This window comes from Rhineura floridana, chromosome 9, assembly GCF_030035675.1.
Source record: "Rhineura floridana isolate rRhiFlo1 chromosome 9, rRhiFlo1.hap2, whole genome shotgun sequence".
NCBI classification, from domain to species: domain Eukaryota; kingdom Metazoa; phylum Chordata; class Lepidosauria; order Squamata; family Rhineuridae; genus Rhineura; species Rhineura floridana.
In genome coordinates this window covers 104,668,474-104,692,608 of record NC_084488.1, presented here as the reverse complement: position 1 = coordinate 104,692,608, position 24,135 = coordinate 104,668,474, and the positions used below count along the sequence as shown (strand labels likewise).

The 24,135-nt window shown below is 43.9% G+C and overlaps 1 protein-coding gene across 3 annotated transcripts in view; it reads left to right on the top strand.

The window, feature by feature from the left end:
- MMRN1 (multimerin 1) overlaps positions 1–23,359 on the top strand; it is a 90,138-nt gene extending 66,779 nt beyond the window's left edge. For all 3 annotated transcript variants that reach the window (XM_061583026.1, XM_061583025.1, XM_061583027.1), the window contains exons 7-8: positions 11,282–11,428; positions 17,328–23,359. In XM_061583026.1, the coding sequence (XP_061439010.1) occupies positions 11,282–11,428; positions 17,328–17,749 (569 nt within the window). In that variant the 3' untranslated portion in view covers positions 17,750–23,359. The remainder of the gene's footprint in view (positions 1–11,281; positions 11,429–17,327) is intronic.
- Positions 23,360–24,135: the final 776 nt, after the last annotated feature.

Sequence of the window (24,135 nt, the reverse complement as noted above, 5' to 3'; positions counted from 1 at the left end):
CACTGATCTACATAGCCCAGTATCGGCGATGCTGATTGCAGTGGCTGTCCAGGGTCAAAGGAGACCTTACCAAACCCACGTTGAGATATCAGGGACTGAACCTGGGACCTTTTGCACAGTAGCATAGTGGCAAATTCAGAAGTGCAGGGTCCCTTCCTGATAGCCACAGCCACACACACACATTTTTGCTCCTGGATTGAGAATGAGATCCTTTCTAATGCTTTCTCCCACAACAACAGACATCTCTAGGAACCAATCAGCATGAAAGGGGCGAGTGTTAGCTACTGAATAGAGTCTTCTCAGTGGCTGGATCACCTCCTTTCACTCTGATCAGCTCCAATCAGCAAGAAAGGACAAGGAAGCCTCTTCTCAGTGGCTAACACACTCCCCTTTCATTCTGATTGGCTTGTAGGATTCTGGAGTCATAGGGACCCTGCTGGGACCCTGCCACCAAAAAGGTAAGGGGACTAAGACCCCCTGAGACCCTGGACAACTACATCCCTACTTTTGCATGCACAGCATGTGCTCTGCCATTAAGCCATGGCCTTCCCCATTTCCTGTCTTGGATGTGATAAAAATCAAATGTAATTTTCTTCAAAAGTTTTACTGCAGCTTGTAATGGAAAAATGAGATTCTGCACATGAGCAGAGGGTGTTTTGTAATTTAAGTCTAGCTGTAGTCCAAGCCTTGGAAGCCAGTGCTGTGATTTGCACTGAACACCCAGCGTAAGAACATATGAAGAACCTGCTGGTTCAGGCCAATGGCCCATCGAGTTCAGCATCCTGTTCTCACAGTGGTCAACCAGATGTCTATGAGAAGCCCACAAGCAGGGCCTGAGTGCAAGAGCTGTCTTCTCTCCTGAGCTTTCCAGCAACTGATATTCAGAAGCATGACCATGGAGACAGAGCATATCCATCATGGCTAGTAGCCATCCATAGTCTCATCCTCCATGTATTTGTCTAATCCTCTTTTAAAGCCATCCAAGTTGGTGGCCATCATTACCACCTATGGAAGTGAATTCCATCATTTTAACTATGCTCTGTGTGAAGAAAAGCTTTCTTTTGTCTGTCCCGAATCTTCCAACATTTAGTTTCATTGGATGCCCCTGAGTTCCAGTGTTATGAACGAGGGAGAAAAAGTTGTCTCTATGCACATCCTCCATACCATGCATAGTTTTATATACTTCTACCACGTCGCCTTTTACTCCCCTTTTCTATAAACTAGAAAGCCCCCACCAAAGCATCTGAGAGGGAGCATTTTTCATCGCTTTTGTCTCACTGTAAACCAAAGAGGTCATGAAAACGTTGGATCCCCCCCCCCCGAGTCCAGGTTTAACTTATGTCAAGATAAGGTTTAAGCTCGTGGAACTGGGCCATAGGTAATGCACATACAGCACATGCATTGCATGGTCAAAGTGCCAGGTTGAAATCTGCAGCAAATCTAGTTACAGGAATGTAGGCGTGGCTGGCATTGCGGGGCTGGCATTTACTACATCACTGACATTTACTAGAGTGGTGCAAAGATGTGGTCAGATGTTGGTGGGCTGGCAGGAGTAGTGGAGTAGCTCTGCCGGTGCATCTGTGCAGCTCCATCCTCGTCTCTGCCCTGCCTCCACACCATCTCAAGATGCGGCAGCGACATTGATGTCAGGAGGGCAACTCTGTGGGACTGTTCCACTGCACCAATTGGTAGCAGGCACTGCTCCTGTGTTGCCCATGGGATGGTCACTACAGAAATCAGGCTCCACACAGGTGTTGGTAACTTAACTGGTATTCACAGGGCTTTATACAGCTCTCTGGCTGGACTCTTAATATAAGCCTGCAGCAGGATTTCACCAAGGGAACAGAGGGAGCAGGGAGTCTGGAGGTGGGTTGTGCTTAAAGGAACAGTGTACAGTTAATCCACTGTGCCTGAAGACAGTGCAGTTCCATTGGGCTGTGGGGAATCCAGTCAAATTGTTAAGGAGAGTAAGGGTGGGATTAGAATTCAGGACATTAATTTAGTAGGAAAGGATTGAGTATGCTGTGCACGAGGACCCCAAAAACTTGGAATCCTGGTCAATCCAGTCCAAACTAGCACTAGCTTTTAGACAGAGCCAACAATCTGAGATGAAATTTTAAGTGGTCTTTCAAAAGAGATGCTTTTGACAAAATGACATTGTTTTGCGCACAATAAGGTAAATTGGTGAACAGCGGAGGCATTTTCATTCTTTTATGTCCCCGTCATCTTTTTCTTTATTGCCATTCCTTCCACCTCGGTGCACACGCTCAAGGCATGCCTAGAGTCAAGTGCTCGCAGTTCATCTGATAATCAAGCACGCAAGAAGTTTAAAGTGGATTCAGGCTTCGATAATGTTTCCACTTTATTTCATATCTGGCTGCTTACTCATTCTGCCTTAAAACCCTGCAAGCACCTTCTGTGCAGCACCCAAACAGCAGAAGTCAGCAGCTGTGTGGATGAACTGCTTTGGCCCTTTAGCAGGCTGGCTTGCATCTTTCCATGAGAAACTTTGCTGTGTTTCAATTAAAGATGTGCTAGAATTCCACCTGGTTCGGATTTGAAATTGAAATGTTCCATTCATTCGCTTATTCTCAATAGTTAAGGATCAGATTTTAATGTAGCGAATTTCCGCGGCTACTTTTGAAAACAGATTTTCAAGTGTGGTGTCCAGAACTGGACGCAGTGCTCAAGATGAGGCCTAACCAGTGTCATCTGGCTCAGTATTGTCTCAGGTGTAGACGGGGTCTTACTCAGAACTCTCAGGGAGAGGGAAGGAGAAAAAAAACTCCAACCTTAGCTTGCTCCTGCACCTCGCTTTGTGGAGCAGGACTTCACCTGAAGAAAATGCCCTGGAGGAGCACAGCTGTCAGGTTCCTGAGTACTTTCTTACCTCTATCAGCAGATAATCTGCTGTCTATCACACCTAGCCTCTGCTGTCACACCAAACCCCATCCCCACAGCCCTTTCCACTCTAATTCCCCAGCCACCCTACCAGCGGAGAACAGTCTGAAATTTACATATTCATTAATTAACAGTATTTATGTGCCACCCATTAACCAAGTTCCCTGAGCAGCTTACAGTAATAATAAAAACATTAAGGCACAAAATTCTGAACCATAAAAAGAATACATAATGCACCATTAAAAATTTCAGCAGCAGGGAATGAAAAGAACCATCTCAAACAACAAGCCCAAGCTTTACCTAGAAGAAGGGAGGAGGCCATCTCCTCCATACTCTGCTGTGATTGCTATACATGATGTTGCTGTACAGATGGTATGGTGGGGGCAGAGAAGCGAGGGCAGTGGAGGCTGGTAGCTCCATGCCAGTGGGGCAGTGGAATCCATTTTGGGTTTCAGTGCAAACTTTCAAGGAGCTGCCCTGCCTACTTGGGGGGGGGGATAGGTTTCAGCACCTTGGACAGCTCCTAAAAGTTTGGACTAAAACCCAGAGCAGATTCGACATGGAACCACCAGCTGCCACTGGGTGAGGGGACACAGGAAACCAACCCTGGACGGGTCAACAACAGCTTTAAGAGAGACAGCATTACCCCTCTCTAGAGCCATTCCTACATTCTCCCACTTCTATTTCTACTACATGCTAGGAAGTGCTCCCAATGAAAAAATCCTGGTTGGCATTGTAAACAGTGCGCTGTGCTGCTAGGGAAGGAGAATTTCATAAGAAATGGAAACAGGAACAGAAATTCCTGCAATTTGAAGTCAGGAGTGGAAGTAATGCAAGTGAATTCAAGTGGTATTCGCTATCATGTTTTCAGTCCTCAAAAGTTACATAAGTAATTATGTCTTTTCGGCATTGTTTTTCACATTGTCCTTCCATTGAAATGCATTGAAATTAATTATATAGCTAATCGTGAAATAAATTACTTACATTTCAGCCATAGCGGATAGCGAGATGAATAACATAGGCTTTAGCAGAAGCCAAACGGCAGCAAACAGAAACAGCACTCGAATGTGACAAATCCAGAACAGGATAGAAATCACTGCCTTACATCCCTGTGCACTGAGCAAGCCTGAATTCTTACTTATTTATTTTGTAACCCATTCTCTAGGTGGCTTACAAAGTAAAAATCATATAATCACAAGGCTAGAGTATGATATAACAACACGAAAATACATAGTGTCCGTAAAAGATCCAGACTCGAAATACTAAGCAAAATACTGAGCAGTGCAATCTAAACATTACCAGTCAGGAAATGTCTGAGCAATCAAATTTTTAATGAGAATTTAAAACATGTCACAGCTGGTGCTTCTCGGTTTGCATGTGGGTTATAGAAGGTTGGTGCCACTGTGGGAAATGTTTATAGATTTGCACACAATAATTTAAAGGACTTTGTACCTGTATGGAGGTCTCCTAGATTCTCATAAATGTACAAAAATACTGCCACAAGGTTCCCACATTCTCTCCTTGCATGAGGGAGCCAATATGGCAAAGCTGCTCTGGACCTTCCAGTTATTAGGGGTTTGATCTGTATTTTCAGCATTTGGGCCTCTTTTTCAAGATTCCCTAGGGAAGGTGTTAGATCAGCCTTTCCCAACCAGTGTGCCTCCAGATGTTGTTGGACCACAACTCCCATCTTTCCTGACCATTGGCAATGCTGGCTGAGGCTGATGGGAGTTGTGGTCCAACAACATCTGGAGGTACACTGATTGGGAAAGGCTGTGTTAGATGTTGAGTGACCATCTGTCCTGCATCAGAGAGGGCAGTTCTCTAGTTGAAGGGTTGTCTGGTCCAAGTCCAGTTCAACAATTAAATACCTATAAGGAGAGCAGGAGGGGTCTTGATGTTGCCCATCAACAGTTGACACCTGGGCAGGCCGACTCAGGTCACCTGGTCATAGTCTTCCCTGCTATGGTGAAACGTATTGTATTTTTATTTAAACTGTAGTGTCGATATCCAACGTTTGCACAGACACATAAAGCCACTTTTTATGCAAATTGGTGTCCTCTTTTATGGTGATGCATTTCTTCTTTTTTGGCGATGCCCAATGGCTACCCTAACTGCCCACCTTCACTCTCTAAAGCAGCCTTTCCCAACCAGTGTGCCTCCAGATGTTGTTGGACCACAACTCCCATCAGCCTCAGCCAGCATTGCCAATGGCCAGGAAAGATGGGAATTGTGGTCCAACAACATTTGGAGGCACACTGGTTGGGAAAGGCTGCTCTAAAGCATCCCAGATGTTCTTCCAGTGTTAGTCTCTTTCTCTCTGCATGTCTTTGGGAGAGAGTTATTGAGAAATGGACCCCAATGTGGCAATAAATCAAGTTTGAAAACACATGGAAAGAAAATAGCAATTCTACACTGGAGGTCAGTATGAAGGGGAGACTTGAGTTTTCCCCCAAAATCTAATTCTCTCCAGACTCTCTCCCTGTCCCCCAGCTGGACCCCTAAGCTTTTGTTCTCTACCCTTTCAGTCATGGTCTGAGCCTCTGGAGACCTGGCAACCCTATTGCAGGAAGTGGAGGCCACAGAATATTCCTTTATGATTACATTTATATCCCACCTTTCCTCCAAAGAGCTCAAGGTGGCACACATGGTTTTCTTGTGGGGATTTAAACCCTGATCTCCCAGAAGCTACTCTGACACAATCCACAGCACTACAGTGGCCCTCAACAGTGTTAGCTTTAGATACAAACTCTGTCTCATGGTATCCTAAACACTGAGGCGTCCATTGTTGCTTTGTTGTTCAGTGCCAAAGTGCCTTTGTGCACGTGTTTTGCACTCTGCATTTTAATTACAAGAGATTGATCATTACCCTAATTCAGTTTGACTCTTCATGCTTCAACGTTGCATATTCAGTGCAATAGGGCAGGAGACAGATGAAAGGGGTTTGTTGTTGTTGTTTGTAATTTAGCACAGAGGGAAAGCACCAGAGATGGACACTGTATGTCTAATAGAAAATGGCATGGCTACAAAAGTAGTAACTCCTTTTGTAGCCTCCCAAAACTTACCTCTTGCCACTGGGACAGAGAACAGTACATGTCCTCCCGGCTCTTTCAGTCCTCAGGTCCCTTTGGGTGACGGGTAAAAATACCCTGTTTGGCCAGACTGAAGTATCTTCCCATCATTATTATGTTGGCCCATAATTGAGAAAGAGGCGATGTGGATCTTTTATTTACGATAGCACATGGATGGACCCAAGGCATGGTCTGAAGGCACATGATACAGCCACCTTGCTGGAGGTAAACAGACCTGGGTCTAGTCAGTGCCTGGATAGTATACTGCCTGGGAACCTCCATGTGCAGATCCATATGTTCCATGACATAATAAAGGCTGGATGTAAATGTTGTTGTTGTTACTACTCCTACTCCTACTTATGATGGCATGGCTCACAGTGTTGTGTACAGATACGGGATGCAATTTAGAAAAAATATGACAAGTAGAACCTGCAACAAAATGTTGCAGTGTGGTGTGTTCCTTGTCAGCATGCCAGCTAGCCATGCCCTTTTCCAAGATACTCCATTCCCCCAGTTTTCTGCCTACACACACACACACACACACACACACACACACACACACACACACACACAGAGGGTCAGCATTATTTGGCCACTGAACATGATTAGTCTTCTTCAGGAATATTCCTGCAAAAAGTCATTTAGTAAGTGTGACATAATTATTCCATATTGCCACTGTTGAATCATTCCATGTTCAGACAACCATTTCAATTTTTCTTTTAGACTTCCCAAATGTCTAAGCCTACTTTTGGCTATGCATACATGAAATGCCCTTGCCTGACACATAGTTCTTACTGAGATGGTAAGCCTGTGTCTCTTATTCACTCCACTCTGATGGAATACTCCCTCACCAAAAACCCACATCTTTCACATTGAAAACTAACATGTCAGGTGAGGTAGATCTTTCTTCTCGGACATGCTAGTTTTCTATGTGCAGGATTATTTCCTTCTTTTCTTTTTTGCACTGAGGATCATTCAGTCATAGGAACCCCTCCCCCCATCAGCAGTCTCAGCTGGTACAATCCAGACATAGATGCACTATCCCCAAGGGAACTAGGCCTGAACCAAAGACATTGAGAACCAATGTGGAATAGCTGCATGACAGAGTAGGACCAGAGAGAGTCCCAGGTTAAAATTACCATATAGCCACAAAGCTCACTGGATGACCTTGGGTCAATTTCAGTATCTCTCAGCCCAACCTGCCTCACAGGGTTGTTGTGAGAATAAATGTGTAGGGGAGGAGAAATATGTACACTACCTTGAGCTCTGTACAGGAAGGGAGGAATTCAAATGGAGCAAATAAACACAAGTATTATCTGTCATGGTCTTGGCCCCCGCAGGCTACCAAGGTACATGCTTCAGACCCAATTCCCCCACCTTGGGCAATTGATCTGGAACCCAATCCACCCAATTCTTCCTTGTCAAGGCTGTGCAAACTAACACCAACCCTGCAAGGTAGAAGATAGGCTGCCACCACCCCTTCACTGGTTCAGCTCTGAGCTAGGAGGACTCAGAGCCCAGAAATAGGTAAACCAAGGTTCAAAAAGACAAGAGCCAAACAAACACTCCTTGTCCAGAAACCTCTGGTAAAACCAAAATACAATCCCTTCTTTGGTAGTTGTCAGTGGTCAAGGTGCTGGATTCAGAACCAAATTGGTCTCACTCAATGGATACACAAGGTTAATAAGAAGTAGCTTTATTAAAAATATAAGTGCACATTTAATATATAGCAGCAAGAAATCAATATGAAATCAGTTTCCCTTTATCAACTACCCCCCCACACACATTCAATTCAATCCTCACATCATTAGCCTAACAATAAAACTGTGATTCTTTTCAGGTGATAGTGGGGTGGAATGGGGATTTTTATTATGAGACAAGGTGGCCAGTAGGTGGCCTGTCTTTTTTCTTGTATCTTTTTCCTTCTCTCCTTCACCCCTTAAACCAAACCAAAGCTGCTCTATAGAGCGGCAGCCCTATTGAAATATACAAAAGAAATGGAAATAACTTGCTTTCCATTCTGAGGGGCACACATTGAGGTTTCAACTCGTGGTCCATCAGTGGTGAATCTTTCCTATGCCTTGTGTAAGTGAGGGGAAAAGAAAGAGAGAAAGATGGATCATCTCTTGGCACCTCATTTCATCCTAGCTCTCTGGTATTGGTCATATGGAAAGCAGATTCCTGGACAGCCTTTGAAATACCATGCTGTCCAGTGGGAAGGAGGACACCTTTCTGGACAGCCCTTGAAATACCGGGCTGTCCAGTGGGAAGGAGGACACCTTGCCATCCTAGTGCTGCCTCACTCCCACTTCCATGTGTTAGTGCATATGGAGGAGACTAGAATGAATACTTATCACAATAAAAGAGGAAATGCATCATTGAAAAAGAGGGCAAAGAGTTGCATAGCATCTCCATGTGCTAATTTACATCTATATGTGAAAATATAAAAATAATGTGCATATGCTAACTTATATGTAGAGGTGCACATTTAAAAATAATGGCTGTCAATTAAATAGATATGCAGCACATCTCCATAATGGGAAAGTCAGTGACTAGGTATGTTGTGTGCCTACTCACGTTGCAGTTCAGGTGTTAACTGTTGATGAGCAGCTTCAAGGCCCCTGCCTGTCTTTCTTTTGGTTCTTTTTCTTTAAGCCAGACTTGGACTGGACAACCCTTTGAATAGAGGATTGTCCTCTGAAAAGCAGCACATGTGGTGGTCACCCTAGAGGGGATTCTAGTTTAGCCATTCCCTGTTGTGTAAAGGGCAATTTTGTTGGTATTGATGAGGCAGCCTTCGCCAAGCTGGTCCCCTCCACATGTTTTGGACTACCACTCCCATCAATCTCAGCCAGTTGGCTGGCATTGATGGGAGTGGTAGTCCAAATATCTGGAGGGGGCCAGCTCGGCAAAGACTGGTATGATGCACCTTCAATAATGTGACCCTTACCTGCTGCCTGAAGCCATGCAATCTAAACCTAGGCTTACCACCTCATTTGAGAATTAGGCCATAATGTGCAGTAACACCTGGAGATTTTTGGGGTGTGTGTGTGTGTTTTTCAACCTCTAGGCAAAATCTAAATATAAAGCTAAGTAAGCCAGCATTTCCACTTTTCTTGACATCTGAACTGCACTCAGTCTTACATTGCTTTATCCTGTGTCTTATTGTTGTGATAATTTGTAATTTGTGTTGGGAGGGTTTTTTTTTTTTGAGGGGGGAATAATTACTTAAGTCAGACAGAAACTTTTTGGCATGTTGGAGTCCATAAACCTCATCAGTCTAACCTCAAGGGGGAGGGGGCCCGCTTTGTACAAAGCCCACAGAGCTTTGCATTCAGTCTGGCAAGCTCAAATTCATCACTGTCAAAGTGCAGTGACAGAACGCAGTGTCATCTGAAATGACTGGATTAGAAATTAAAGATAGCTCAAAGCACCAGTGAAATGCCTGTGAAAAGAAGCAATTCCACACATCTGCCAGCAATCAGCACTTATTCTGAATCCCCCTTTTCATCACCCCATACCTAGTTACCTCTTGAACATCCCCGGGCTTTTCTTTCAAGACTCTGAGGCTGTCCCACTTGGCAATCTTTTCACAAGAACATGCATACTCCTTTTGTTACTGTGTAGGAGCTGAGCTTGTTGAATAGTCTCTCGTAATTTAATTTATCTGATCCCTAGATGATAGAGAACAGTGATTTGCGGTGGACAGTTCAAGGGGAAGGGGAATTGTCTCTGGCTCTTAGGCCCACTTTATACATGCAGTAGAATCAAGTGATAATACTGTACCACAATTGTACCTCTTCAGTCTATAGGTAGGAGCTTTTAGCATTTGCTTATTTGCAAGGTGGTGGACGGATAGGCAAACTTACCTCTGCCTGTACATAATGCAAGGTCTCTACACAGTAGGGATGGAGAGATCTGTCAATTTCTGTTCTCTCAGTTTCTCATTTTTGCAGTCTTCAGTTCTCCACATTTCTGCAGCAATTTGTGATTTAAAAAAAAAATCCTTATGAAAATTCTCCAGCATTTCAGGGCAAATTTCTCCTAATAAATTTTTGTTGGCAGTTTTGACTAATGTATACATTTTTGCAAGCAATTTCTCATCATGTAGTGATGCAGAGTGGTAAGCGGCGCTAACGCAGCCGAAGCTTTGCTCACGGCTGGAGTTTGATTCCGACGAAAGGAGGAAGTCGAATCTCCGGTAAAAGGGGTCGAGGTCCACTCAGCCTTCCATCCATCCGTGGTCGGTAAAATGAGTACCTGGCATATGGTGGGGGGTAAAGAAAGTCTGGGGAAGGAACTGGCAATCCCACCCCATATATACGGTCTGCTAGTAAACGTCACAAGATGTCACCCTGAGTCGGAAACGACTCGCACTACAAGTGTGGGGACACCTTTACCTTTTAGTGTATTTTTGTATTTCATTTTCACTCATGTATTCATTTTTATGCACACTTTCCCCTAACATATGCATTTTTCTAAACATTGGTTGGTTGGGGAACAGCACTGCAAAATTTGACTAAGTACAAATGTACGGTGTTTTGGTTCTCATATTGTTTCAGAAAGTGCAGATTTGATAGATTCAGCTTGAAATGTGAACTGAATGGAATTTCTTGCTCATCCCTACTGCACAGACATCTGTATGTGTTCAGGGCCTCCCTTTGTTGAAGTGGACAAATGGAGCAATTCAGGCATCTATATGTACAGGTGTCCACATGGAGCACCCACCTCACACAGTATATGACTGGGAGGGCCATGTGTCCAGTCTTTAATTTCAAACTACCTGGGTTCATATTCTAGCTCTGCCTGGAACTAATCGCATGGCCTGGGGCAAGTGACTCAAAGGCAGGTTCCCATCTGTAAAATGGGAACAGGTTTGGAAAGCACTAAGTGGCATATAAATGATGGATAGAATACTATTTGACAGGATGTTTGGACATGGAGGCTTAGACTGAGTGCTTCCCTTACGCCTTAGATTAGCAGAAACGAGGAATGATTAGCCAGTTGAGAACAGATACTGTCAGTGCCAGCAAACAGTATCTGACTAAATTCCCCTGTAGCAAATAACATTAGGAGGAAACAACAATGCAGATTCCTGGAAAACATGCAGTTTATATGCAAATAAACAATGTTGGCTGTCTTTCTTCTCATCTCACCTTTAACTTGAGATTCAAACATTGCTTGGAGAGAGGGGAGGTGTGAGAGAGTGTTGGATTTTGGAAAGTGTTTGCAAAGCGTTGCTGAAGGCGCCTTGCTTCTGTGCATGATTACTTCTGTGTATTCATGTCATTCTTTCCCATTCATTGCAGGTGATTATCTGAGCTGCAGAAGCTCCCCGTGCCAGAATGGGGGGACCTGTGTCAATGAAAGGAAGGGCTTTGTCTGCGCTTGCCGCTACCCCTTCGGAGGAGCCAACTGCAGCACAAAGATGGTGGAGGAAAATGCTCCTGCTGTAGGCAAGTATACATACTACCTAAGCCATGCCTTTGCATACCTCTGTAGACCAGAGATTAAGAGAAAGAGACCCAAGTTCTCTCCACTGGTATTCCTGCACAAAGGCTCCCCAGGGGCAAACCCGTCTTTTGTTTTAAAAAGCACTCAGTTCCTGATGAGAGTCCACAATCCTCTGTTATGATGCGTCCCACATCACAAAGTATAAAATTTGATTTCTTCTGCAGGCCTATCCATACAAAAAAATATTAACAGACAGGTCTATGGTGGATTGAACAAGATACTTGTCAGACAAGCAGCACTGTCGTAAATAGACCAAAGCAAGCTGGCAATTTTTGTTACAAAGGCTGTGAAATTGCATTATTGGGAAATTACGCGTGCGTCTAGGGCTGTGCCTTCCATTTTATGTAAAATAAATAAATAAATAATGCAACAGGCATTCAAGGCTGAGGATTGTGTGTGTGGTAGAAGTCTTTTTCACACATTCACTAAATGTAGGGAGGAGGGAAAATGGGATTGTGCCTGTTGCTCATGCTCCTGCCCTTTGTGGGTTCAGATAATTTTGCAGACACTGATGTCAGTGGGGCAGTGAATCCATTCCAGATTTTAGTCCAAACTGTCAAGGAGCTGTCTAGGGAGCACCTTGGACAGCTCCTTGAAAGTTTGGAGTAAAATCTGGAATTGATTCACTGCCTCACTGACATCAGAGCCACCAGTCTCCACTGAGATAAAGGGGTGAATCATGCCTATGCATGTACAAGTTGAATGCATGTTGGCTCCACTTGCAGCAGAGAGATCCCTGAAAAAGACACAACCCTTGATCATATGTACAAAGCTTGCATGCAGAGTTGCTGTTCAGACTTTTGTCTGAACACATGTAGGTCAAGGGTGGAGCCAGGCAAAATCCCACTTCTTCCTCCACTGAATGCAAACATGCTTTCTGAAAGGGGCTATCGTTTTGCAACATTCCCTACAATGTTTTATGTATACCCAAGGGGGCTGCTATCTGTCTCCAGGATGATGTACTGTTTCCTGGAATTATTGGGATGCCTTGGGAGGTTCTCCTTAATGAGAAGATCAATAAAGCAGACAGATTTTCCCAAAGGAAAACTTGACCAATCTCCACCTTTACCAGTCTCTCCTGCAATGAGCAGCTGCATTGTGCTTTGGGTGGTGTGCCCTAGCTACAGCATGCTCCAAGACCTTTGGCAATGCACTGGAGTTTTGTGGTACGTGTTCCGTAGATGTGTTCTAGGCAGATGAATGGTGCTAGAAACCATTAGAGCTGTGCTCCGTATTTGGCCAAAGTCCAAGCCGAATTGGTCCCCTTTGGAGGCATTTGGGCCTTGGCCGAGTGAGGTTGAGATAGCCCTGAATTGCTATGGGTTGGGTATGGTGGCCCAGAGTGATCTGGAGCTATCAGGGAGTGGGATGTAGGGCAGGAAGAGGGGGCAAGTGTGCGCAGGAAGGAGAAGGTCAGATGGGAGAAGGTAGGTGCCTCACTTTTCCACCCAATCTCTCCTCCTTTCTGCCAGGCCTCCCCAAGCCCCGCACACCAAATCCCCTTCCTTACATGCAGGGAAGCTTCTCGCAAAGGAGCAGCACCCCACAGTAGGGAATCCTCTTGCTTATCAGAGGATAAGCAAGCAAGAGGATTCATCCTGTATGGTGCCGGTCGCTGCTCACTCACGGGTGGCTTCCCTGGATGCAGAAAAGCTGCTCATGAACCACAGGAACCAGCAACACTCAGGATGGAATTTCCTGCTTACCAGCTAGTAGGCAAAATGAGTCCACCCTGTGCTGGTAGCACCCCCCTGCTCTCAGTTGGAGGGGGGGGAAAGGAGATGTAGCATCTTCCTCTTCTCCCCTCATGACCATATTTTTTAATTTTAAAAACCCTTAGCCCCACCCCTAATAACACTGGGGATGGATCTTGGGTGCAGTGGGTGATCCCATCTTGGAGGGATTGGTCCTTCTCAGGTCCCACAGATTGGGGCCTTGAGTCTGATAGGGAGGGTTGTGCATAGCACTAGAAACCAAAATGTGGGTGCCAGGATGCTAACGAGAAAGAGCTTCTTTGAGCACATTACCCCTATTATTATTATTATTATTATTATTATTATTATTATTATTATTATTATTATTATTAATCTGCCCCTCACACAAAGGTCCCAGGGCAGGTTATAACAGTTTTAAAACATATAAATAAAAACAGTTAAAAGAAACCTAAACATTACAGAAAATAGGGTGGATCCTAAAAATACACATCTCAGGTTTCGAAGGTCAGGGTAAAGAGGTGCGTCTTCTGAGTTCACTGGCGGTTGTACAATGAAGTTGCCAGATGCACCTTGGTGGGGAGGGAGTTCCACAGCTTAGGGGCTGCCACAGAGAAGGCCCTCACCCAGGCCACTACTCCCAAACCTCAGAGGATGGCAGAACTACCAAAGGTCCCCCCTCTACTAATCTCAACAGCCAAGAGGGTCTGTAGGGGAGGAGGTGGTCTTTCAGATATTTGGGATCTAAGTCGTTTAGGGTTTTAAACACTAATGTGATCACCTTGAACTGGTCCAGGAAACGAACTGGCAACCAATGCAGCTGTTTTAAAACAGGGGTTATATAAGTTCTGAAGGGAACCCCAGCCAGTAATCTGGCTGCTGCATTTTGGACCAGCTGAAGTTTCTGAGTCATCTTCAAGGGCAGCCCCATGTAGAGTGGATTGCAATAATCCATTCTGGAAGTTACCAGAGCATGGATCACTGTAGCCAAGTCTTCTCTGTCCAGAAGGAGCCAAAGCTGGCAAATCAGCCAGAGCTGGAAAAAGGCACTCCTAGCCACTGAGGCTACCTGAGCCCCCAGTGGCAGTGTTGGATCAAGGAGTACCCCTAGGCTACAGATCTGCTCCTACAAGGAAAGAACAGCACATAACAGAGGTGTTATGTGTCCTGGATGTGAGAACTCTGGACACATAACACCTCTATCTTTTCAGGATTCAGCCTCAATTTATTGATCCACATCTAGTCCATCACTGCCTCTAAGCACCTGTTCAACACCTCAACTACCTCTCTGGATTCAGGTGGAATAGAGAGGTGGAGCTTGGTGTCATCTGCATATTGATGGCACCTCACTCCAAATCTCCTGATGATAGTTCCCAGTGGCTTCATATAGATGTTAAATAGCATGGGGGACAAGATGAAGCCCTGCGGAACACCACAGGATAATTTCCATAGTGTTGAACAGCAGCCTCCCACAACTACTTTTTGGAAGCGGCTCTAGAGGTATGAACGGAAGCAATGAAACACAGTGCCCCCAACCCCCACCTCCTTGAGACATTTCAGAAGGACAATGTGGTCAACAGTATCAAAAGCCGCTGAGAGATCAAGGAAAATGAGCAGAATAGCATTCCCCCTATCTCTCTCCTGACAAATGTCATCAACCAGGGCAACCAGGGCAGTTTCCAAGTCATGGCCAGGCTTGAAGCCAAACTGGAATGGATCCAAGTAATAAGTTTCCTCCTAGTATGCTTGAAGCTGAACCGCTACCACCTTCTCAAGCACCTTGCCCAAAAAGGGAATATTTGCCACTGGGCAATAGTTGTTTAACACTTCTGGATCCAGGGAAGTCTTCTTAAGGAGGGGACACACTACTGCCTCCTTCAAGGCAGATAGTACTTCCCGCTCCTCTAGCAAAGCATTAATTGCTCCCTGGATCCTCCCTGGATGTGTCTCTACAATGTGATTTGTAAAAAAAACTCCTTAAGTAAGTTGCAAGTAGGGATGGGATTCGCTATGTGATTCCATTCGGTTTTTCAATTCATGAAATGGGTTGCCAGTTCCTATTCACTATAAATTGTGTTCTGCTAGTTATCACAATTCCCAGTGCTCTCTCTTTTTTGTTATTTTACATCATTTTCTCCATTATTCCTTATGCTGATGTATATTTATATAATGTTTACAGCAGCAGCAGATTATAAAAATAATTACATAAATAATTATGTAATTCTCACTGTGGATTTTTTAAAAATACATTACGGTCTCACAAACAGCTATGAACACACACAAAGAGTGGGAGCCTGTTCGATGGTGAGATGAACTTGCAGATTATCCCAGAATTCGATAGCAAATCTGATTTTGCAAATATTCTACACCATCCCTAGTTGCAACATGTATTTAAAAAATCAGGAAGGAATTTGTATCTGGATTTGAGATCTTGCACCAACATAGACTCTGCTCTGCCGAGAATGTTCAGTTAGCAGTCACAGTGACGCTTCCCATAAAAAGGAACCAGCTAAGATTTGCATCCACAATGCACAAAATGTGTGTTTTATGCCTCTCTCAGCCACAATTTTGTTGTTTCTCAATCATTATTACAGTGGTGGAGACACTGGTTTATATGCTATGGGTGAGGCAAATGAAACAAAGGATATTTTAATTTCCCCATTATTATTATTATTATTCAGTTTCCAAATCTCTCTAATCTTTGTTGAGAGCTGGCACACAAAATTTTGTGCCTCAGAGCACACGCGAACGTGTAACATTTGTAGAAATGTGTGACACAGGCATTGGAGGGAGAGAATGGCATGAAAGCTTTTCTTCTTAATAATGCAGCACAGTCAAAGCTGAAATTTCCTTGCTGCTTCCAAAAAAAAAAAAGCATTTTTTTCTCCTGTTGGTGCATTTGACGCTAATTGTGGAGAAAATTGCTTTCTATACAGTACTTAAGAATTCATTCCGCTTTTCTCCTTTAGCTTCTTGAGAACTTGACAGGAGGCCTGGGGGAAAAGTTTACAACCACCCCTGTGTCTGCTATACAGAGCTGATCCCATTTAAATCGGCAATTCCGCTTGAGGAGAAAACAACAAAAGGCAGATCTGGATGTTATGGCAGACATGGGGCGAGCGCCGAAAATAACAGCCCCATGTGTAGATCTCCCACTCGCCCCTAGTTACATTCACTTTGTGATATGATGCTATTGTGCTGATTTCCTCACCCTCTCCCTTCACACCATTGGCTGTTGGTGGGGGTGGGGAGGATCACAATCACAACCAGGTGGAGAAGGAAAGGTAGGGTGGAAGGAAGAGGGTAATTTATTAGCCCAATGTGTCGAATGTCTTACAGCTCTTCCTCAGGCATAAAGCAGCTAAAGTAGGGATGAGGAACCTGGGACCCTTCAGATGTTGCTGGACTACAACTCCCATCATCCTTGGCCACTGGCCTTGCTGATGGGAGTTGGAAGCCCAATAACTCCTGGAGGGCAATCCCTAGAGACTTTACTTACTTTACCCCTGAGAGCCATATTAGATGTGACACCATCCAATTAGCAATTACATCAGTGGGGATTTTGAAAGTAAACAGAGGTGTGGAGACAGTGTCAGGCTGAGACATTTTGCTGCCTGAGGTGAAAAACCCCCAAGATGGCATAGCAGTTCCATTCTATGTACAGACCGGACTGACAGTTGAATCTCATGTTCTCACTGCATCTGAAGGCAGCAGGGTGTGTGGCACACACAGAGCTGCCCTCCAGTGTCCCCAGCAATCGCTGCCTGGAGCAACTGCTTCACTCTCTCTAGTGGTAAGGCCGGCCTTACATGGGGGTGATAAGAACTGGGAACACAGCAGGGGAGCAGGGTACCTCTAACCCTTTACCTCTTTCTGTGAGCTATTGTTCCCGAGCGCCCTCTCTGGCACTATGGAGGAGTGACAAGGCTTTAAACATGTTGGGCTAATAAATCATCCTCTGTGCAACTCTGAGGCCCCCCTCAACCTTTGTTTTTGAGTTTCATTGAAACAGAAAGAATTAGATATTTTTCTGACATTTGCAATAGCAGACCCATAACCTCTATAACATCTAGTTTTGCCCAAAGGTTCTAGCAAATGTACTTATCTTTACATTTTTCTCCTTTTGCAGATTTTTCAAAAGGATCTTACAGGTATGCACCAATGGTGGCCTTTTTTGCTTCACACACCTACGGGATGAATACTCCAGGCCCTATTCGATTTAACAATCTGGATGTCAACTATGGGTCTTCCTATGTCCCAGCAAATGGAAGGTTCCGTGTGCCATATCTTGGAGTTTACGTCTTCGAATACACCATTGAATCCAACAGCCCACTCCTCTCAGGCTACCTAGTAGTCGACGGAATAGACAAGCTAGGCTTTCGGTCTGAAAACACAAATGATAAGAAATACATGGAAAGAGTGGTGACTGGTGATGCCTTACTAGAACTGAACTATGGTCAAGAAGTCTGGCTCAGGCTGGCAACAGGCTCTATCCCAGCCAAATATCCACCTGTAACTACATTCACTGGCTACATATTGTACCGCACATAAATACAGTTGTTCAGAAAAGCTGTCAACCACAAAGGAAGCACAAGCACATCTGGCTCTTCCTCTTTGCTCCTAAACCCATTCTAGACAAAAAGGTGACTCTCATTTGAGGTTGCCACCTTTTCTTTTAACAGCTGCATGACAGACAGAAATTCCAAAATGAAGAGGCTTTCCCAAATCAGCCTCTCCATGCTGAAAAAAGAAGCAGCTTTACTACCTGCAATCCTGCCTGTCACCCAGATGTTAAAAGCAGAGGAGCCCTTGTGTAAAATAGGTGGCGAGCCTATCTTATTAGATATTTTCTGTGAACTTCAAATTTTGAAAACTGCCAGCTATCCCATCATACCTGTGACTGACTCAGCGGAAATATTTGTAAATGCTTCTCCCATATGTCCAGTTACCTCATTATCTGAATGTTTTCAATATGTCCACCATTTTACACAGCTATTCACATCAGTACAAAAGCAATATACAACAAGTTACAAATTTTATCAGCATTGTTAAGTGAATTTGATTTCAGCTTTCAGCATTAATGTGGCACAGGCCATGTGCAACTTTACAGGACCTTTTTTTTAAAAAAAAACAAACCTAAAACTCTAGGGTCTATCAACTGGAACCAGGTTCCCAACACTGGCTCCAGTAGCCAGACATACACTTTTTAAGGGATTGGATGCCTCTGAATGTATGCTTCACCCAGGAATTTGTTTCCAGGCCTGGGACTAAACTCACAGTCCTATCACACAAAAATCCACTCCTGGACTTCCTCCAGCTTTTCTTCATTTCAGTCATGCAATTTAGGAAGAGCAAAGCTTTTCGTTGTTGCTATTGTAAAGGAACAGAGGTTTGACAACACATGCCGATCCACTGCAAATCACTCACACATCTACCAGTAGATTCCCTCTGCTCAGAGCTTGGAAAAGTTACTTTTTTGAACTACAACTCCCATCAGCCAAGTCCAGTGGCTATGCTGGCTGGGGCTGATAGGAGTTGTAGTTTTAAGAAAAACTTTTCCACAAGCTCTGCCTCTGCTCATCCGCAGCATGGCCATCTGCTCAGATCATGATGGCTCTGCTTCTGTTTTTAGAGGCAGTTGCAGGAGGCAGGATGCCAGAGAGCTGGGAAGGAGCCACGTGTAGGGTTACCATCATTTTGTCATTTCAGAAAGAGTACATTTGGCTTCGATAAGTGAAAAGTAAGAGTATGCTGTTGCACCATCTCAAAAAGAGTACATGTACTCATAAAACAGTACGGTTGGTAACCCTAGCCACGTGACAAGCCCCACCTTTATGGCTGGAATATTCACATAATTGATCCGGCAGAATGAGATTGCATCATGAGGAGCCTTTCCTAACCTATTGGGACCCCTTCTGTGAATGCAGACTATTTTAGGAAGCAACTTGGGAGGTTTGAATTCTAGATCCAAGAATTCTAAAACCCAGTTTCATTCGATTTCAGTCTTCAGTTGCTGGATTTGGTTACACAGAGTACTTCGTTGAAGCAATGTGCACATAGGCCTACTAAATAAATAAATACAGCCAGCCAGACTTAATTGGCTTCCATTTAGTCCCAGATATTAAACTCCCTTCATCCTTTTTTTGCTCATACTGCATTTTGCATGTGGCATGTATGGATGGTATACATTTTACTATGAAAAGTCTCCATTTAAACAGCAGAATTCCAGAAAGTAGAAATGCACTGTAATCATGCATTTCCTTGAGCTTATTAATAAACGGAGTGGCATACATTTAACATGTTAATACATTTTTCATACTGCTAAAGCAAGTGTGATACTATGAGGATACATAATGGTGGTAGTCAGGGCTGGCCCGAGACATCTTGCTGACTGAGATGAAGGACACGAGGGTGCCCTCTTCCCACTGCATCAGGGCCGGATTATCCATTAGGCTTAGTAGGCTGAAGCCCAGGGGCCCGGAGCTCTTGGGGGCCTGCGATCCGCAGAAGCAGGACAGAAGCCTTGGATCGTGGGACAAGAGCTTCCGAACCACCCATCATCCCCCCGCTTCACTTACCTTTTTCTCTGCTGTTTTTTGTGGTTTGCCATCAATCAAGATGGTGGCCAAGGTTTCCCTAAGAGGCTGAAGCCTCTGCCGCCATCTTGGTTGATGGCACGCATGCGTGCTACATGCGCGCATTGCTGCCATCAATCAAGATGGCGGCAGAGGCTTCGTCCCCTTAGGGAAACCTTGGCTGCCATCTTGATTGATGGCAAACCTGTGTGCGCAGTGCGCGCAGCTGCAAAAAAAGTGGAAAAGTAGGTGAAGTGAGGGGATGGGACGGGATGGCCGGTGGCTCAGAATCAGCCTAGTGGCCCTCCTCAGCTTAATCCGGCCCTGCACTGCATGAACATAAGCTGACCGTACTGGCACTTGAATCTTAATTCAGTGTCATCCAGGGCTTTGTTTGTTGGTTTGTTTTGTGACAGTACTCACAGGTATTGAGTTCCGGCATCTCATTTTTATTTTTTCTTTTACCAAAAAAAACACTGCTGTCATCCCACGTGTTGGGGATGGCCAGAGGATATTAAGAGGAACAGCCAGGGGATTGCTGCCGCCCCCTCAGCATCTCTTGGCTGAGGTGGGGAAGGGCTGTAGCTCAGTGGCAGAGTATCTGCCTTAGATGCGGAAGGTCCCAGGTTCAGTCCCCATCATCTCCAGGTAGGACTGGGAGAGACTCCTGCCTGAAACCTTGGAGAGCCACTGCCAGTCAGTGTCAACAACACTGAGCTAGATGGGCCAATGGTTCGACTCAGTATAAGGCAGCTTCCTATACTCCTATGCAGGTGGTCACCTCACTCTGCCTAATAAAAGAGCAAACCCTGATCGTAGTTTCTCTTGCTTTAAAAGCACAACATTAATCGTTGAGGGGAAAATATATATATTTAATGCATTGTCTAATTCAAGAGAGTTATCAGGTTTGCTTGTCATCAACATGGTACACCATTCACAGGGGAGAGCTTTGATGAAAATCTGATTAAAAACCCATATATTTAATCTGCGGCTAGTAAATTAGACAATTAATAGCATCAATTAAGGGATTAACACTTTCATCCCCCTCACTTCCCGCAGAACCAAATTCACTATTGTCTGATAATCCGTGACGCCTAAAATGTCAAAAAAAGAGGGGGGGAGCACTGTATATCCACAATCACTGCTGAGAGTAGTATCACTCCTGTCCATGGTGTGTTTGTTTTTTAATCCCATCATCTGTTTATAAAACTAATCTTCAACACACCATGAACCCTGAATGTATATATGCCAGCCATTTCCTCCATCAGGTGCACCGTATCGTTTGGTAAATACTTAAAATCCCCGATTTGTCACTAACCCATCCTAGCGTATCATTGAATTTTATCAAATGTCGTGCCCACATGGCTAAATCCCTCCTCACTCCTTGTATGACTTTGTCAGTTTAATAACCTGTTTAGTCCTCTTTATTCCTGCTCTGGATAGAGCTAAATGGCGTGGAAATTATTCTGCAGATGAAATTCAAATGACCCACAAGAGACTGTGTCTTTCTCTCTCTCTCTTTCTTTAAATATGACTTCCTTTGCCCTTCTTGCCCTTACTATTTAATCCTTCAAGCCAAGTCTCCTTCTTCAGAGTTGCTCATTGTTTTCTTCCATACTCAGATTCCTGATAAGGCTTTCTTGTTTTATATATATATATATTTCCCTGTTACCAACACATTTCATTTTCCCAGAGCAGACCTCTGACCTATGGACCTTTCAAAGTAATACACAGAGCAAGAGACGCAAAGTGAGGCTGCACCTGTAATGAAAACCACACCCAATTTGCTTAAGAAAAAATAATACGTACACACAGACACACATCTTCATAGTTATCCTCCTCTTGAAGCTTGTTGGTTAAGTATAATTATGTAATGGATGGATTTTTATAGATGTGATATTCTATGAGTTAAGGCAGTGATTCTCAAACGGTGTGCCCAGGCACACTGGTGCGCCCTAAGAGGTGGCTAGGTGTGCCTCAAATATTATGAAAGTATATTTTAAAAATGAGAAGAAACCCATTTGTATAGGGTAAGTAATAGTTTTCTGTAGTTTGTTATTTTTATTCATAGTTTAAAATATGTTAATATATTTTTAATTTTGTACAAAAAGTGCGCCAGAAAATTTTTATGTTTTACAGTGCGCCACGAACCAAGAAAGTTTGAGAGCCACTGGGTTAAGGGTTAAGGCAACATAACATTTTTCAGAGTGACGCAAGAGTTTTGAACGTTCCATCGTTGCTCTCAAAAAAGCATGAACGCATTTTAGTTTTATGTTTTGAATAAACGACCATTACCCAAAACCAACACTATGCATACAGAGTCTTTGTCATGTCTTTTTGTCTACAGAACATACAGAGAGCAAGTGCAATCGCTTGACACCTCCAGGATCACATCATTCATCAATATCCCTTCAAAACTAGTCATCCCTCCAAAAGGAATATTGAGCTAACTGGCCTGTGGCTCTTCCTCCTCCACCTATTAATAAATGTGAGGAAAGAAAACCAAATTCCTCAAAAGTTATCCTGTTTGACTAGCCCTCCCATCCCTTGACTAACCGTGGTATGTCAGCTTCTCTGAAAGGGCTATGTCACCCTTGTCACCCTTCCACTGAGAAGTCTGCTTTTGTATTCCAAGAGCAGCCTGACACGAACATACATTCCATAACGGTTCTGCAGGTTTTCAGCATGGTTGAGCTTGAACCAAGGGAAAGGTGACTGTGATTGATGCCTATTGGCTAGTGCCTGTGGCATCACCCACACACCTAGCCTCCATCCCAAGTATGGTTTTACAACTGTTTTCAACATGTTTGCGACATCTTTTGTAAAATGAAGGACGACATGTGTGTGTTTCCTTGCATATGAACTACATCTTGGTGGGACCCAAATATCTGAAAGAACACCTCTTCCTTTACCAGCCTGCTGGTGTCCTTAGATGTACTGGTGTCCTTCTTATTTCATAACACTAGAACTTGTACTTATCCACTGAAGCTGAATGTTGGAGATGGCTACTAACTGTGATAGGTATGCTGTGCCTCCACAGCAGGAGGTAGTATGCTTCTGAATACCAGTTGCTGGAAACTGCAGGAAGGGAGAATGCTGTTGCACTCAGGTCCTGGTTGCAGGTTTCAAAGAGGCATCTGGGTGGCCCCTGTGAGAACAGGATTTTGGACTAGATGATCCATTGGCCTGACCCAATAGACTCTTATGCTCTTATTTGGGGGGAGATAGATAATCTGGTGACATGGGATAAGGCCTTAGAAACAAAGGAACAAAGGAAGCTGCCTACTACTGAGTCAGACCATTGGTCTATCCATCTCAATATTGTCAACACTGACTGGCAGCAGCTTTCCAGGTTTTCAGGCAGGATTCTTTCCCAGCCCAGCCTGGAGATGCTGGGGATTGAATCTAGCACCTTCTGCATGTAACGCATATGCCTCATTAATGGAATATTATTCCCCAGAACTGCAACTGGCACTGATGTTGTTGCCATTTTGGCACCAGGGAAAGACCTACCTGTTTGCCCAGATATTAGTTTTCATATGCCACTGCAATGAAGGACTGTGTGCGTGACTCCATGGATTTTTGTTTTGGACTGTAATGTTAATGATTAGTAGAGTCTTATTTGCTCTCTTAATTGTACTGAAATCATTTATTGTGTTTTCATTGTAATTATCCTGACACTGGAATCATAAGATCAGGAACAGGTTAAAAGTACTCTTAATAAAGTAAATAAATCTTGGTTTACACAACAGGTAAAGAGCTCACTCCAACCGTTCTTGAAATGTGTTGTCTGTCTTCTCCCTATTGTAATCCACTATTACCACTCAGTCTTATTTCTAACCGTAGCCTTATATAGGTCCACGTGGGAAGGGGCTACACTGGCTAGCCTCATTCACAATGTCACACATCATGCTAGTTGACCATCGTCAGGATTCTCAGTCATCTCAGCTAACCTACTCACGTACAGCAGTACACATATTCTTTGCAGATATCTGTGTCAATGTGCAGGTGTGTGGCATGAGAGGTCGGGGACATAGCCCTGTCTCTTGTGCATGTGTCTCTTCTAAGCATATTATTATTATTATTATTATTATTATTATTATTATTATTATTATTATTATTATTATTATTAATAATAATAATAATAATAATAATAATAATAATAATAATAATAATATCCTTCCTTCCAAAAGAGCCCAAGGTGGCAAACGCATCACCAAAACCAGTTTAAAAAGCATTCTAAACACAGTTTAAACATTCTTTCATTCAGTGATCTCTGGTTCCTTCAAAGTTTGCTCCTCAGAATTTTGCAATGTAGTGCTCCAAAACAAAGGGGTTTATTAGGGAAAGGTATACATGAAA